The 15,571-nt window shown below is 56.3% G+C and overlaps 1 protein-coding gene across 1 annotated transcript in view; it reads left to right on the plus strand.

The window, feature by feature from the left end:
* Positions 1-12,570, plus strand: part of LRCOL1 (leucine rich colipase like 1) — a 27,959-nt gene extending 15,389 nt beyond the window's left edge. Inside the window, exons 3-6 of the mRNA XM_072725247.1 lie at positions 1,174-1,415; positions 1,529-1,654; positions 1,737-1,859; positions 3,025-12,570. Coding sequence (XP_072581348.1) covers positions 1,174-1,415; positions 1,529-1,654; positions 1,737-1,859; positions 3,025-3,030 — 497 coding nt within the window. The 3' untranslated portion in view covers positions 3,031-12,570. The remainder of the gene's footprint in view (positions 1-1,173; positions 1,416-1,528; positions 1,655-1,736; positions 1,860-3,024) is intronic.
* The last annotated feature ends 3,001 nt before the right edge of the window (positions 12,571-15,571 follow it).

Genomic DNA, 15,571 nt, shown 5'->3' on the forward strand with positions numbered 1-15,571 from the left:
CCACGGCGTTGCACCAGCGGAGGCGCCCCCCTCACGGGCTCTCTGGGGCCCCCAGCTCCTTTCCTGCAGGTGCATGCCCCCATCCACCGAGTCTCATCTGGGCTCTTGAAAAGGAGGGTACCTGGGAGCACGTCCCCTTCCCCAGGCATTTGGGCATCCAGAACGCCTGATTCTGGTGCCCAGGACTCCAACACCAAATCCAGGCCAGACGGCGTGGGAGGAGGTGGGGGGGAGCAGAGCAAGGGTCTGTACTGGGAGGGGTGTGGGCAACTCGGGAGGGCCTGTCCTGCTGTCCCTCCTCCCCTCCCTGCTGCACACGGTGGTCAGCCTGGGCAGCTGGCGTGGGCCGCAGGGCTGAGCTTCCTCCTCTGGCCGCTTCTCCCCGCAAAGCCGCCTCGCCCCCAGCCCTGAGCGCCTTCCCCAGCTCCAGCTGCACGAAGACCTTCAAAACCAAACACATTTTTCCTGTGTGAAAACGCGAGGAGGCAGCAGCCCCATGTGCTCCGGGGCCCTGGGCCCACCAGCCCTGTAGGGAGACCCCCGAGCTCCGTGGGCTGCTACTGACTGTGTTCAGGGCTCTGCCCTGCATCCCCTCCCCATGCTACAGGCCCCCGCCTCCCGCAGCAGGTAGGAAGTGCTGTACCCAGGGTGCAATGGCACCACTCTGTGCTCAGCACATTTTGTTTTGCTTTGGAAAATATACCTGTTTGTCATTTAAAAGTTGCTATTTATGTCAACAGTGGACGAGGATACTACTTTTAAGCAAGTTTATGCAAAGCTTCTCTCAGAGTTAGTGCCTACGCCGGAAAATTCAGTAGGTAGAACCCACACCAACGACAGTTTTGGGGCCCTTAGTAACTTTTTGAGTTTGCAAAGGAATTTTGACACCAAAAGTTTGACAACTTTGATCAAAGGCTTTGAGAGCAGGTGGCCTCCCGGGGCTGGGGTGGGGCCCCAGACACAGCTCTGGGCTGGCTCTGTGACCCCAGGAGGCACCTGCCCTCTCTGAGCCTGTAAAGCCACGAGACACAGTCTCCTTCCTGCCCTGCTCCTCCTTCACTCGTCTTCTGTACCTCAGTTTACCCTCCTGTCCAGGTAGCTCACGAGATACAGACCGTGTTAGCTCCCTTCCTCTCCCTTTCCTTGGGCTCCCCCAGCCATCTGACCCACCAGGTGGGAAATATTCCAGGAAACTTGAAGGAACACAGAGAGAAGGGGACAGTGTTCTTACACTGAGCCGCCCTGGAGGGAAGCTGGGCCTCTATATCACCTGGTGCTCGGCCTTGCAGGGGATTGGGGAAGCCTGCGAGGGTCACTCAGAGTGCCAGAGCCACTGCTGCGTCACCAATAGCCTGAACCCGCGGACTTTCTGCACTTCCAGGACCATCTTCCTCAAGTGTTTGTCCTGGCAGAAGGTGTGTTGGAGCAGGGTGGCCAGGGTGAGGAGGGGAGAGGGCCCTCCTGCCCAGAGCCACCCTGGGAGGGGGCAGGGGGGCTAGTAGAGAACCAGGTCTCCATTTCCTGGTAGCCCAATGGCCACACCTGCTCTGAGCACTCGGAGTGCCAGAGCAACTGCTGTGTCACCACCAACGACAACATGATGACGTTCTGCAAGCCTAAGACTATCTTCCTACAGTGTATACCTTGGCGCAAGGTGAGCCAAAAGATGAGCCACGACAGGTAGGGGCAAGGCGAGAGTGGGGGGCAAGTGCCAGGCTCCTGCTCTGCATCCCCAGCCCAACGGGCACGACTGCACTGACCACACTGAGTGCAGGAGCCAGTGCTGCATCATGCCGAATGAGGTCAGCCGCCACCGGTGCATCCCCCGGAGTGGGCTCCTGGCCCAGTGCCTGCCCATGGTGAGTCCCCTTCACACGTGAGGTGGAGGTGCTTCCCGGAGGAGGGAGCCTTGATTTGCCTGAGGTCCTGCAGCGAGTAAACATGGCTCTGTCCCCAAAGCCACTGGTTGTCCCCCTCCAGGAGAGGCAGCCACCTGCTGTCTGGAGATTGGCCCCCATGTCCATTTCCTTGAGCAGGAAAGTATGGGTGAGGCCCCAGGAAAGCAGACAGGTCATGGGCAGAATGAGGTTTGCAAGTCTGCCAGGGTTCCAGTAGGAAACATGTGCCACCTGCCATTGGATGTGTGGCGGGGTGGTGAACCCAAGGCACCAGGCAGCATCAGGATTTGCAACAGTGGGGTTGAGGGGTCCCAAGTGGGGGTCTCTCCAGAGCTGCTCTCTCCTTCTACCCTACCTCCTTCTGGACCTTTGTGATACCTGAACAGTAACTAGAAAACCCGAAGGACGGAGGTCAAGTGATGCAGCCCCAGGTCAGCCTCCTAGGGCACAAGACATGCATAGTGCCCTGGAGACCGCGGCAGCAGGCATGCGGGGACATGGGCAAATGGAAATTGGGGCTGGGGGTCAGAGTCAGGGTGATGGTGGTAGAAACATGGGAATAAAGTTGGGGGGACAGAGGTGGGAGTGTCAGAGACAGTGGGAGGATGGGGGTGGGTTTGGGAGACAAAGGAGCAGATGGCAATGCGGAGGGTTGGAGATGGCAAGGGGGTTGCTGACAGACACACGGGGACAGTGCCACGTGGGTGTTTAAGTACATGGTTTGATGCTGGAATCTGAAACTTCCTTCAGGTCATAAAGGGGTCTGTGCTCCCACAGGCCAAGGACCACATATCTGAGCACGTAACCGTGTCCAGCCAAGTGTGGTGTCAGCTCCTATGGTAGCAGGAGGCTCAGCAGGTGCTCACGGAAACGTGTTGAGTGCTGGGTGCCTCCGGCTGCCCTGCCCCAGGGGAACTGAACGCATCGGCGAGGATGGGACAGCCGCTGGAGCCTTGCGGGCCGCATGTCCCACAGGCGGTGACACCAAGCTGCGCTGAAGGGCCAGCATGGACCCGGGGAAGCTCACCCTGGGTCTCATGCCTGAGTTTCACTGGTGGCTCAGAGCTGCTCTCTCTCTGGGCTGTGAAGGCTTGTGGGTACCAGACACATACGTCCCCTCTCCTAGTGGTGACTCCTGAGGCCAACAGTGGGGAGTGTCTCTGAGGACAAACCACAGCCCCGGGAACGCGCAGCTTAACGACTTCGCATCAACAAACGCCGCTGACCGCCTGAGCGTGTTTTGTCCCTTCCGTTTCCCCCCAGACAACAAGGGTAAGAAAAACAATCCGTGGACCCCTGGGAAGGTGGGTCTAGTCTGAGATCAAGCCCTAACTGCAAGGGAAGAGCCCGAGCGGCAGCGTTTAGGCCGCGCCGTGACAGCCCGCCGAGCGCGCAGCCTCTCGTCCGGCACGTCCGTCCGTTGTCCCGCGCGGAAACGGCTCCCTAAGCAGTGCGGGCGGATGCGGATGCGAAACGCGGTGGAAGGGCCATTGGCGCCGAGGACGCCCTGGGGGGCACCTGCTTCCCTGGTCTTCCCCCTTTGGCCTTCTTCCCCCTTTGGCCTGAGTTTATGCAGCGTCTCCTGGAGCAGATGCCCCAGCCGCAGATGCCCCACCAGTGGCTTCTTGGTGGTCCCAGTCCCTAGGACCTTAGTGTGTCGCCTGGAGAAGCGTTTTCTGAGGCTTCCGTCTCCCACACCTGCTGACGTCAGACCCCTTGTCTGGGCTCCATTAGAAATAATTATCTTGTTCCTCTCCTCCTCCTCCTCCTCCCTGCTCCTTCCCCTTCCCCTCCTCCCCTCCCTCTTCCCATGTCCTCCCTTCCTCTCCTTGGCCAGCTGTCGGGGCAGAGGTGGAGGGGATGACGACCCTGAGACCCTGAGATCCTGGCGGTCCGTGCTTACACCGGCCCCACGGCCCAGAGTCACTCCTCCACGCCTGTATTTCTAGCAGCTAAACATGGTTCCTAAATGTATCATCCAAACGACAAGCTCCGTTTAATTGAAGATTTGGAAGAGGTTTCTCTGTCCTCAACTGCACCCGACGAAGGCCTGCGTTTAGAGGTCACGGTGGGTGAAAAGACGTCACATGGAAGTTGCCTCCCGGCTGAGGCACCGCCAGAGCCCAGCTGAGGACGGCCGGCGGCTCAGGCCCGCGGGAAGGCCTGGCCCTGACACGGGGTCCCTGAGCAGGCTCCTGGGGCAGCATCCCTGACCCCAGCATCCGCCCAGGGCCCACAGGCAAGGTAGCCTGGCAGCACTCAGTGAAGGCACAGCTGGAGGCCCACAGGTGGTGAGCCAATTGCCCATGGGCAGGCACCACAGGCCTGGGGTGGCCTGGACCTAAGAGGGCAGCCGATGCAGAGCGTGGGCCCGGGGATGCCTCACAGAGATGCTTGGCTGCGGCAGATCCGAGCCCGATCCCACACATGGGGCAGATGGGCCCCGAAGCCAGAGCTGGAGCCATCTGGACTGCCTGTGCCGCCAGGGCCAAGGGGACACCTGGGCGCCTCCTTTGCTGCAGAGGCCTGGCCTGTCACAGACAGGTAGCCCACCTGGGGACCACGTGCCACCTCGAAGACCATCCCGGAGTGGGCTCCGTCCACGCAGAGGCCGGTCCAGTGCTCTGAGGTCGACCCCGAGCTCCACGGGACTGGGGAGCCCCCTAAGCCCAAGGGGGGCAGGCAAGGGGCAGAGGGCAGGGTACAGGAGCGCAGGGGCAGCAGCTGGGAGACCAGGGACAGGGCAGCTGTAGGAAGAGGCCGGATCACAGGACAAAGCTATGGGGGCACAGGGAATTGGCCTCGTTCAAAGTCTAATAACACAGTGGCACATACACCCCCGAAAAGCCGATTGGGACACAACTGCCCTAGGTTTCCAGCCTCGGGTGAGGTGATGGTGAATCCTCCCACGAGAGACCCGGGGAGCCTTGAAGGCTGGAGAAGCCGGGGACCCATTGGGACACAAGCCAGGAGGAGACAGGCTGCTCCCACATGAAAGCCGCCAGCTTAGAAGGAGCCTCGGAGTTGGGGCCCTTCCACCTGGAAGGCAATCAGGGTGGTGTGGGTGTGGATGGAGCCCCCGGCACAGAGGGACCCGGCTTCCAGGGCACAGGAGAAGGGGCCCCTACCGTGCATACGCGAGCCACGCAGGTATGGGGATCCAGGGCCCCAGGGGAGTGTGAATGTGAGGAGCAGCCCGGGGGTCCGATCCCCAGGCCCAGGCCAGCCAGCTGTGCCCGTGTCTCCCCCAGAGGTCACCCGGAGGGGCTGGGGTGGCCCGCGGGGTGCTTCCCAGCAAGAGACCCCTGGGAGGCTCGATGCTCAGGAACCTGGGACCCCCTCAGGCAGCAGCTGCAGGCAGGCTCGGCACCACTACAGGCTGTCACCCCACAAAGTGTTTGGGGGGATCTTTTATTCCAGAGGCTGTGGGGTGGTGGCGGCTCTCCCGCACGTCCGCACGTCCACAGGGCCTCAGCTGGCTGCCCGGGGCAGGGGCGCCCACGACGCAGGCGCTAGAGTGTGGGGTGGCGGCGCCCCAGGCTCCAGGGTCATGGCCCACACACTCTGCCACTTGCAAGCCTGCACCTGCGCACACGGCTGTGCGTGTCCCTTTCAGCTGGAGCTGGAGGAGCTGGGACCGTGTGGCCAGGTGGGCCTGAGCCCACGACTGTGTTGTCTTTCTGTGAGACACAACTGGCGCCTGGACGTGGGGAGAAGGCAGGGACTTCCTTCCGCAGCAGCGCAAGTGGGCGAGAGTCAGCACATGAGAGCCACTGCTCAGAATCCTTGCTGGGCTTTGACCCCAACGACTCCCTGTCAAGGTAGGAGGCTCAGAGCAGGCTTCAGGGCCCCACTGCCACTGGGGGACCGGTGGGAGCGTACTGTGTGGGGACAGGATGTGGGGGGCCGCGTGGCCCGCAGCCTGGAACACACCGCATGGCTGGAGAAGCTGGGTCCCTGGGGTGGGCGGTCGGATGCCCCTTCCAACGACCTCCTGCATATTCTCCCGAAGGTGTGGCGGGGATGGGGGTGGGGGGTCAGGGCTGCTTTGCCAGGACACGGCCTGGTGGCTGCAGGAATAGCCCCCCAAGGACACACATGGAGCCTTGATACCTGGGAAGCCCGGACCCACCAGGCAGCCAGTCCAGACGGGGGCTGAGCTTGGCCACTTGAAAGGTACATCTAAGGTTTGGGGGGGGCGGGCTCCCCACGGCCTGGAGGCTGCGTGTGTGGTCCCACCCCCACCCCAGCTCCCCAGGGCGGGCTGATGGTGCCTCCTGAACATGCTCCAGCCACACACATGGGTGCCTGGAGGGGCCTGTTCGCCCCTGGGGCATCTGCCTGTTTCCAGGGGCCAATCCACACAAATTCATCTCTGCCCCACGAAGGCAGAGTGGAGGGACCTCGAAGCCTTGCAAGGACTGGCTCTAGAGTGTGACCATGGTGTCCTCGAGGAGAGGCACCTGGGTCTCGTGTGCTGCAGAAACAGTGAGTCCATCTGGGGACGGACTTGCCCCATTTCCCTGCTGCCTCGAAGGCATTTCAGGGGAGGGGGCTCCATGGTTGACGCATGCAGAGGTGGTGGGAGGTGGGCGCTGCTCCCAGGGCAGTGACAGCGTGAGTGATGTGCCTGGGTGAGCCTCCCAGGTCAGGGGACCAGGAGCCTGGGACAGGGCCAGGCCGGCGGGGGCGGGACACAGGAGACCCCTGTGTGGACCCCATCCAAGCCGGAACCTGCAGGAAGGCACTTACCCCCTCTAAGGTCTGCGGGTTTCAGGGGCCGATGATGCTCAGGTTGCTGGTCTTTGCCATCCCCGTCGCCTTGTGGTTGCTGTTGTTCCCGAGAAACGCCTCCGTAAGGCCTCAAGTGCAGTGTGGCTCCCCGCGGTGTTGTTAGTTTGGGGCGCACACCCCGCGGTGCTCCCGGGGTGCTGTGTGCTTCACCCCGGACCTAGTGCACGCTCCCCCGCCCCCTGCGGACCCGAGTTCTCTACACGGAAGGGTCGGTGTCCCGGATTGTTTCTCGTCTTTCCTTTGCTCGTTTTGTTTCTAGAATTCCACACCCGAGCGAGGCAAGCGTGTTTCCCTTCCTTTGACCTACTCCACTCAGAACCACGCCTGCTGGGTCCACTCACGCTGCCGCAGACGGCAGGATCTCCCCTTTCCGACGGCCAATGTTCCCGCGTGAACACACGCCACCTCCTCTCTGTCCATCCGTCTGTCCACAGGTCCCCGAGCTGCTTTTCCACATCTTGGTCATTGCGGGTCGTGCCGCAAACCCTGGGCCGCATGTGTCCCTTTCAATGATCGATTTTGTGTTCTTTGGGTAAATGCCCAGTAATGGGATTACCGGCTTCTGGGCCAGCTCGGTTGCTAACGCTCTGAGGAACCTCCACACAGTTTCCCGGGGTGGCTGCCCCAGCCCGCGGTCCCACCAGCAGTGCCCAGGGCTCCCCTTTCTCCGCCTCCTCTCCGACACCTGTCGATTCTGGCCTCCTGACAGGTGTGAGCGGACGCTGTGGTTTTGCTTTGTATCTCCCTGGTGATGAGCATCTTCAACAGACACATGTCTGTTCGCCATCCACATGTCTTTTTTGGACAAATGTCTGTTCATGTCTTCTGCCCATTTTTAAATTAAATCTTTTTTTTTATTTCTTATTTATTTATTTATGATAGTCACAGAGAGAGAGAGAGAGGCAGAGACACAGGCAGAGGGAGAAGCAGGCTCCATGCACCGGGAGCCCGATGTGGGATTCGATCCCGGGTCTCCAGGATCGCGCCCTGGGCCAAAGGCAGGCACCAAACCGCTGCGCCACCCAGGGATCCCCCATTTTTAAATTAGATTATTTGCTTTTTGGGGTATCGAGTTGTATCAGTTATTCTTTGGATACTAGCCCTTTATCAGATACGCGCTTTTCAAATATCTTCTCCCATTCCTTGCTTGTCTTTTAATTTCGACGACTATTTCCTTCACTGTGCAGAGCTTTTTATTTTGATGAAGTCCCAATAGTTCATTTTTGCTTTTGTTTCCCTTGCCTCGGGAGATGCCTCTAGAAGGACGTTGCTACAGCCAGTGCCAGAGAAGCTACTGCCTGTGTCCTCTTCTAGGATTTTGATGGATTCCTGACTCATATTTAGATCTTTGATCCATTTTGAATTTACTTCTGTGTGTGGTGTAAGAAAGTGGTCCAGTTTCATTCTTCTGCACGTCCAGCTTCCCCAGCACCATTTGTGGGAGAGATTGTGTTTTCCTCATAGGATATTCTTTCCTGCTCTGTTGAAGACGAGTTCTCTATTCGGTTCCATTGATCTCTGTGTCTGTTTTTGTGCCAGTACCATAGTGTTTGGATCACTACAGCTTTGTAATATAACTTGAAGTCTGGAATTGTGATGCCACCAGCTTTGGCTTTCTTTTTCAACATTCCTTTGGCTATTGAAGGTCTTTCCTGGTTCCATACAAATTTTAGGATTGCTTGTTCTACCTCTGTGAAAAATGCTGTTGGTATTTTGATAGGGGTCGCACTGAATGTGTGGAGGGTCTCGGGTAGTAGAGGCATTTCAAGAATATTTGTTCTTCAACTCATGAGCATGGAAGGCCTTTCCGTTTGCTTATCTTGAATTTCTTTCATCAGCGCTTTCTGGTTCTCAGAACACAGGTGTTCCACTCTTTGGTTAAGTTTATTTTAGATGTTTTAGTGTGTTTGGTGCAATTGTAGATGGTATTGTTTTAATTTCATGTTCTGCTGCTTCATTATTGGTGTATAGGAAAGCAACACGTTCTGTATATTTATTTTGTTTTGTATCCTGCAACTTTCCTGAATGCATGTGTCAGTTCTAATAGTTTTTTGGTGGAGTCTAGGCTGTCCCCGTTCTAGCAAAGTCTGGACACAGTGTCCGCAGATCAAGGGTTAATGATCTAATCATGACTGTTGGTCTGCAAGCTCCTGGGAGCTTCCCAGATGTAATGTGAACCCGGCCGCTGTTCTGAGGACAGGGAGAGGGCAAAGAAACAGGCCCCTCCAGGTTGGTAGGTGGCAGTCTGGAGGAGCCAGGGAACTCACAGACGTGGCTTGTCTTGGGCAGCGGCCAGAGGGGTAGGTCTCCACACTCCCCGCCACCTCTTAGAGGTTTGCGCAGAGCCCGGAACTGGGCTCAGTCACGTCTACTGTCCAGAGGGTCTCAACACCACATCACTGTCTTAGGGCCACATCCTTGGAGCAGCCACTGGGAGTGGGGAGGGCAAGGAAACCCACATTCCAAGGACAGGGGAGAGGTGGGGAGCCTCTGATTGCCTGGGTCCGGGTCACGGCCGCTCTGACCTTTCCCAGCACCTACCCCTCGTGCCTGGCTCTTACAGCCTCACATGGAAACTCTGTTCTGCAGTGGCCCCTGAGGGGCCAGCAAGGGCTTTCACGAGCACGGAGATGCCTCCTGTGGCAGCTGTCCTGCTGTGTTGCAGGCAGAGGCCGCAGCAGCGATACAGGTGCATCCAGGAGAAAGCAGAGAAGACAGCAATTCCCCAAATGAGCAACGACTCTCCCACCAAGAGGCCCATGATCCCAACCACTGATTTATGGAGACTGCCCTGGAAGTACAGTGACCGGGATGAGGTCCGAGAAACATGACACAGTAGCAGGCTCTGTCAGGCGCAAACCTGCAAGATTCTGCTTGGATAATGACCCCGGTGCCTCCCATTCGATTTGGGAGAACAGCTGTTCTCATTAGAGATGCTTGGGTGTTCAGTCAAGACAGACTTTCTGCCACCCCCCAAGGCTCACTGAAGCAATTCAGTCAGGGCCGTCTGTGCTGCAAAGTCTGCAGACCGATGGAGTAAACGCCAGCATCCAGGTGATCCTGCCGTCAGAGTGTGTTCATTCGGCCTTCAGGAGAGGGGGCTTGTCAACTGTGCCCATGGGGCAGATTCTCCCCTGTGCCTAGGGGAACCCCAGGGTGCAGCGGCCCAACCACCCAGGTGGGAGCCATGACCAAAGATTTGTGCACAAAACCGTGGAGGCCCATTAGGAGCTGCCCTCTAAATACCCGGGTGATGGGACCAGTCAGTGCCAACCAGTCACTCTCCCTTCATCTGACAGGGTCGCTACAGTCCCAGGGGTGCCCATCCCACATGTCTGGTACAATTGGGTGGCTTCTGTTTAGAGTGACTTTTCTGTTCCCAACATAGGGGTGACTGGGTGTGCTGATGTCTCTGACCCAGAGGAAGCTACATAAATCCGTTCCAATTCTGAGCATAGCCAATCATGACTCTGATGGAAGACTTTCTGGAACCTTCCAGTGAGCAATCTGTTGGGCTGCCTTCATAGTTTGTTTGACAGGAAAACCATACCCATACCAGTGTTATGGACACGCTATTGGTCATATTAGATGACCAGGGTGCTAGTCCTCCCTGTTCTTGCTTAACGCCCTCCAGCCTCTCCCCGGAGGGGTAATACCCACCAGGACTCCCACCCTCTCCCCTCTTTGACGGTGGTGCTCCACGGCAGCTCTAGTGTGTTTCCGTAGGTCTGGCTGCAGCAAGACAGTGGGATTCCAGCAGAGACTGGGTAGTTTCCCTTCAGCCAGGGGTGGGAAATGCCTGGTCTATCCCAGTGGGACTTCCCAGTACAGATTCCAGAGCCTCGCTCCTTTCCAGGTGTGATGGGGCTTCCTGTCCTCAGCAGCAGAGCGTGTGGATCCTCCGGGGAGTCAGGGCATTGATTGTGTCCTGCAGCTTCCATAGGTTTATGGAACTGGGTGCCTCAGTGGGGATTCCCATCTGGCACACGGGGCAACGGGCCCTACTGGTTGACCCTTCCAACGTAGTAAAGCCTGGACAGTACTGTGGTCCACCTGGCCAAGATGGTTTACCTGTTAGTGATTTAATCTGCTGTTCTCATATTCCACTGTTCCTTCCTACCAGCCCTGATGCTGTGGTTATAGGACAGATGGATGCTCCACGCACTGTCACGTTCCTTCCCCCACTCTTCCACATTATGATCCTCGCAGGGTCAACCGTCCATCACCCATACATGGCACCCAGCTTCCCTAGTGGGGCAGCCTGGTTTGCACAGTGATGCAGAAAGCTTGGGTGAGGCCAGATGCAGTGTCCACACAAACCAAGGCACATTTAGCACCCTCACTCAGAGGGAGGGGTCACGAGAATCCATTTGCCAAGCCCACCCCAGGTGGGGACTTCATGGATGATCCTGGAATCCCTTCGCAGCTGCCCTGGGCATTGTTGAGAACACACGGGACGTGCTGATACTGCGGTAACCCGGTCACTGTACTTCCAGGGCAGTCTGCGTCGGTAGCTCTAGGCCACCCCGTCAGGCACTGAGGTGGCCACTCTGCCCGTGTCCCCAGTCTGCTGTCTCTGCTGAAGAGTCTGTTAGCCGGCGCTGAGCCTCAGCTGGGGCGTCTGCTGCCTGATGGCAGGGAGCTGGCAGAGCCTTGTGAGCTGGGATACGAAAACTGAGGATCGCCTCAGGCTCCTGCAGATGGACCTGCATGTCCCTGCACGTATCCTGGCCCCGGAGCGGCTTATCAGTGATTATTCACCCCCTTGGGTCCCACTGTCCAAGCTGCGGGGTTCATCCCTCTAGCACAGTGGGCGGCCGGCCAGGGCTCACGTTTTACCAGCAGGCCAGCGATCCCGAGTCCAGCCGGGGCTGGGCAGCCTGCTGGGGCCTGTTCCTGTTTCCGTCCATAGGGTCCCATTGTGTGCTGAGTGGTGACTACGGTCCGGGTGGTAGACTGCATGGATTAGACCCATTTTACAGGCATCAGCCAGGACTTCCATGCCTCCTCTCCTAGGCTACAGGGATGCCCCAGGAGGAGGGCCCAGGATACGCGAGGATCTACGCACTCTGTGGAGCTCAGCGGCTCCCCCATTTCTAGGACGGTCGGCTGGCAGACAGCTGCGCCTCTGCTGCGGACGGGTCTGAGCCTTCGTCACAGTGGGAGGTTCAGCCACCGTGGAGGTTTGTCAATGGGACATGCCCTCACCCCACTCGTTGACAGGCAGGGAAGCTCCTACGAAATGAGCCGTTCCCTAGTGGGAGGCTCTACTTGGAGGAGCGCCGTCTGCACTGCTTGGAGGTAGTGACCCGCGAAGTATGTCGCCTTTCTGCCCTCTCCAGATCTGAGACCAAAGTCCCAGAGGCTCTTAGCTTCTCTTGTTTCTGCTGCGGCGCCAGCCCATGTCATCTGGAGTCACGGGCACATCTAACTCAAGTGGTGACCCTGTTTGGGAGACATGTGTCCGCACAGATCGGTGTCACTCTACTTTTATTTATTTATTTTTTTTAAATTTTTTATTTATTTATGATAGTCACAGAGAGAGAGAGAGAGGCAGAGACACAGGCGGAGGGAGAAGCAGGCTCCATGCACCGGGAGCCCGACGTGGGATTCGATCCCGGGTCTCCAGGATCGCGCCCTGGGCCAAAGGCAGGCGCCAAACCGCTGCGCCACCCAGGGATCCCATCACTCTACTTTTAATTAACATGTTTCCTTTTGGTTTAGGTTCTGGCGGGTGCTGTGCTAAGTCTTATTTCTGTGGGGGCCTGTGGTGATCTTTCGGGAGTTGGTCCGTCCTTTTTGTATCGGTGGTTTACAGACCCTGCCGCCCCCAGGCTGGGTCAGCCCAAGCTTTGCTGTCTAGATGGTTAGCGAGCAACCCAGAGTCTTGCTGCAGAGCAAGCCCCGGGGCCTTTCAGCTCAATCAGAGGCACCTGGGTCGTGGGGTAAGGGGAAGATGCACGTTACAGCGTCTTCCTCAGCCCGGTCTTGTGTTTGCTTTCCTGACGTGGGTGGCCTGACCGATGCAGTGATGGTTGGGCCATCATGGCAAACGACCCAGATTTCTAGCGCTCTGACGGTGGGCTGCGTAAAATGTTTGTGGTGTCGGTAGAGGATGCCTATTCCTGACTCTGTGTCTACTGCAGCCCTTGCATATAGTTTGTCCCCATAGAGGGTCCATTAGGCCCCATTTGTATAATCTGGAAGAGGCTGCCAGCTTTGACCTTGTCTAGATTATTCATTACTGACCTCTGAACTGTAACTGTGCCCGTTCTCTCCCGTCTTTGATAGTGGACGTGTTTGGTGGGAGTGTACAAGCTCCTGTTCTCCCACCACGTTCTCCTGCTGCACGTGCCAGAGTGACGTGTTGGTGAGGTGCCCATGTGTGCTCCCAGTTGTCCTTCTGACATGCAGGGACATGTGTGATGAAGTCGGGGACAGCAGCCCGTGCTGCTTTCTGCCATACGCCCTTACCCCACATCTGTTTCCTGCTGCATGGTCATCTCCCCACCACGCTCCACACCAAAGAGCAGGTCACTAGCTCTGCCCAGAAGTCTGAGAACAGATATACCCCATTCTGGTTTCCCTTAGTAGATTCTTTCGTTGCCAATTTTATGGCTATTTGTTCAGCATATTGTGCCGATTCTCCTGATTCTGAGGCTGTTGGGGTTAGACCATCGCCAGTTCTCAGGGCAGCAGCCTGGCAACTACTGTGGTTGGTGTCGCGGCGGCAAGTCTGTCTGGAAAGCATGTGTTGTGGTCCATGCACCAGGGTGGTCCTCAGACAAACCGCTGGAGCGTGCACGCGCTCACTGCTGGAAAGTTCTGCAGGTCTGCTACTGGCACAGCTGGGATCTCCTCAGCTGATGCAGAGGGCCGACCTCCCATGTGTGTCCTGCTCAGAAATGTGCCATCTCCCTGTCAGGACTTGTGCTCAGGACGGGTTCCCCTCTGTCCGTCAGGGCTCTGCTGTCAGGGGCCACTCCAGATTCGGCCCCTGGAGTTGACGGATCGTTGGTGTATTTTCTGGTAGTGGTTCTGCTGTCTGTGGGGCCTCAGAGAGGCCTGGGGGAGCCACGGAGGCAGCTGGTATCTCTTCTCAGCACCCGGGAACATCTCAGTGTAAAACCCACCGCGGTAAAGCATGTTTGTGATTTCAGTCCCTGCTGTGTTGCAGACCCTTGTGCACGGTGACACTCCCGTGCGTGTCAGAATCTTTGTTCACTGGTGCTGGTGTATCACAGGTTCTGACCGCGTTTTCCCAATAAGTATTGGCAGTGTCGTGAGTCTCCATCCACGGAAGTTCCCGACTCTTCCTAGTTATTTCATTCACAAATGTGTTTCACATTCTCCCCATATGTCATTTGTGCTGTGTCCTATCACTCCTGTCTGTTCCTGATGTCATTCGTCTGTGGTAGGGGTGGGGATGCAGCTACGTTGTGTGGAGGCTCTGTGGTATTTTTCTGCCTTCTGAGGACCACGTTATGCCTCGAAGCTTTACTGTAGTGTGAGATACGTGGCCTTTACTTGGGTCAACCGTCCATCCCCTGAATGTAAGGAATTCCATTGACTTTATGTGTGTAGACATTGGTGTATTTTCCAAGTTGTCACCAGAAATAAGGGCATCATCAACGTAGGAAATGCTGGTGTGAGTGTGTGAGTGTGTGTGTGTGTGTGTGTGTGTGTCTGTCTATGAAAGGCCTGGAAGTCTTGAGCTAGAAGGTTGTGGGCTCTTCCTGGGCTGCTAAGGTATCTTTGTGGTTACCTAGTGAACTGATTGTGTCTGCCTTCCCATGTGAATATGGTTATGCGTTGGTTCTTTGCATCCATGGGAAGAAGAATGGACTCGTCCAATCATTCAACCAGCGTGTACTGAGTTTTAGATCCAAGGGGGATGTGGTTTATGATAGAGGTTGTATCTGAGACTGTTCCCTCAATTTTGCAGCGTTAGTTTAAATTCCGATAAACTATTATAAATCTATAGGACTGTGCCAACTTAAGCCCACAAGGTTGGTCTATTATATGAAATATACCATAACTCATCCTTTTAGGAATTTTTAAATTTTCCCCATAATTTGAATATGTCCTATTTCATCCATTCCAAGAATATTTTCCCAATGGGGCCATTTGAGGCACTTACCCTCAATGGCTGCTCTATGACCAATTGTTAGGAATCCAGGTACTCATGTCCCTGGGCTTAATTTTCCAAGTAACCCTTTAATTAGCTGCCATATCAGAAGGATATTTGGGGTGGGCTTCCTCTGCCCTGGAGGCTATGCAGGTTGTTGGGGACTGACCAGAGCACTCCAGTCGTGGAGGCCTCAGGTGCTCAAGGGCAGTTGATGGCCTGTGTACTGTGAGTGTGGGGGCTGTGTAGGAAGCCAGAGACCTACACCTGGTATGTGTCTGAGAGTACAGGTGCCAAGGGTGAGGTCTTAGGGGCCCACATACCTGCTTAAATATATCCTCTCCAGCACAGATGCAAGTATTCCTCCTGAACACAAAGCTGGAGGAAGCTGCACTCTTCTGGGAGTCTCTTCATTAGGTGATACCTTGACTATGGGTTTAGGGGAGGAAAGCATTTTATCTCTCTTTCAAGGTTCTTCTAGCTGGTTTAAGAATTAATTCAACATGATTAATAGGAGGAAAAAACAAAGTTTTATTTCACACACATGGTAGCCCAATGATGAAATTGAGACACAGAAAATGACCAAGGCAGGCAGCTTCTGTATGTTCAGCATACGGAAGCATAAATCTGTGAGATTTTAGCAGGACAATCAATTAAGTAATCAGGTATTAAACCATAGGCATTTCAATGGAAAGGGTAAAAAACAGTAATGAGTGGAGCAAATGATACACTAGTTTCTGAGTTTTGAGGG

Source organism: Vulpes vulpes, chromosome 10, assembly GCF_048418805.1.
Source record: "Vulpes vulpes isolate BD-2025 chromosome 10, VulVul3, whole genome shotgun sequence".
Taxonomy (NCBI): domain Eukaryota; kingdom Metazoa; phylum Chordata; class Mammalia; order Carnivora; family Canidae; genus Vulpes; species Vulpes vulpes.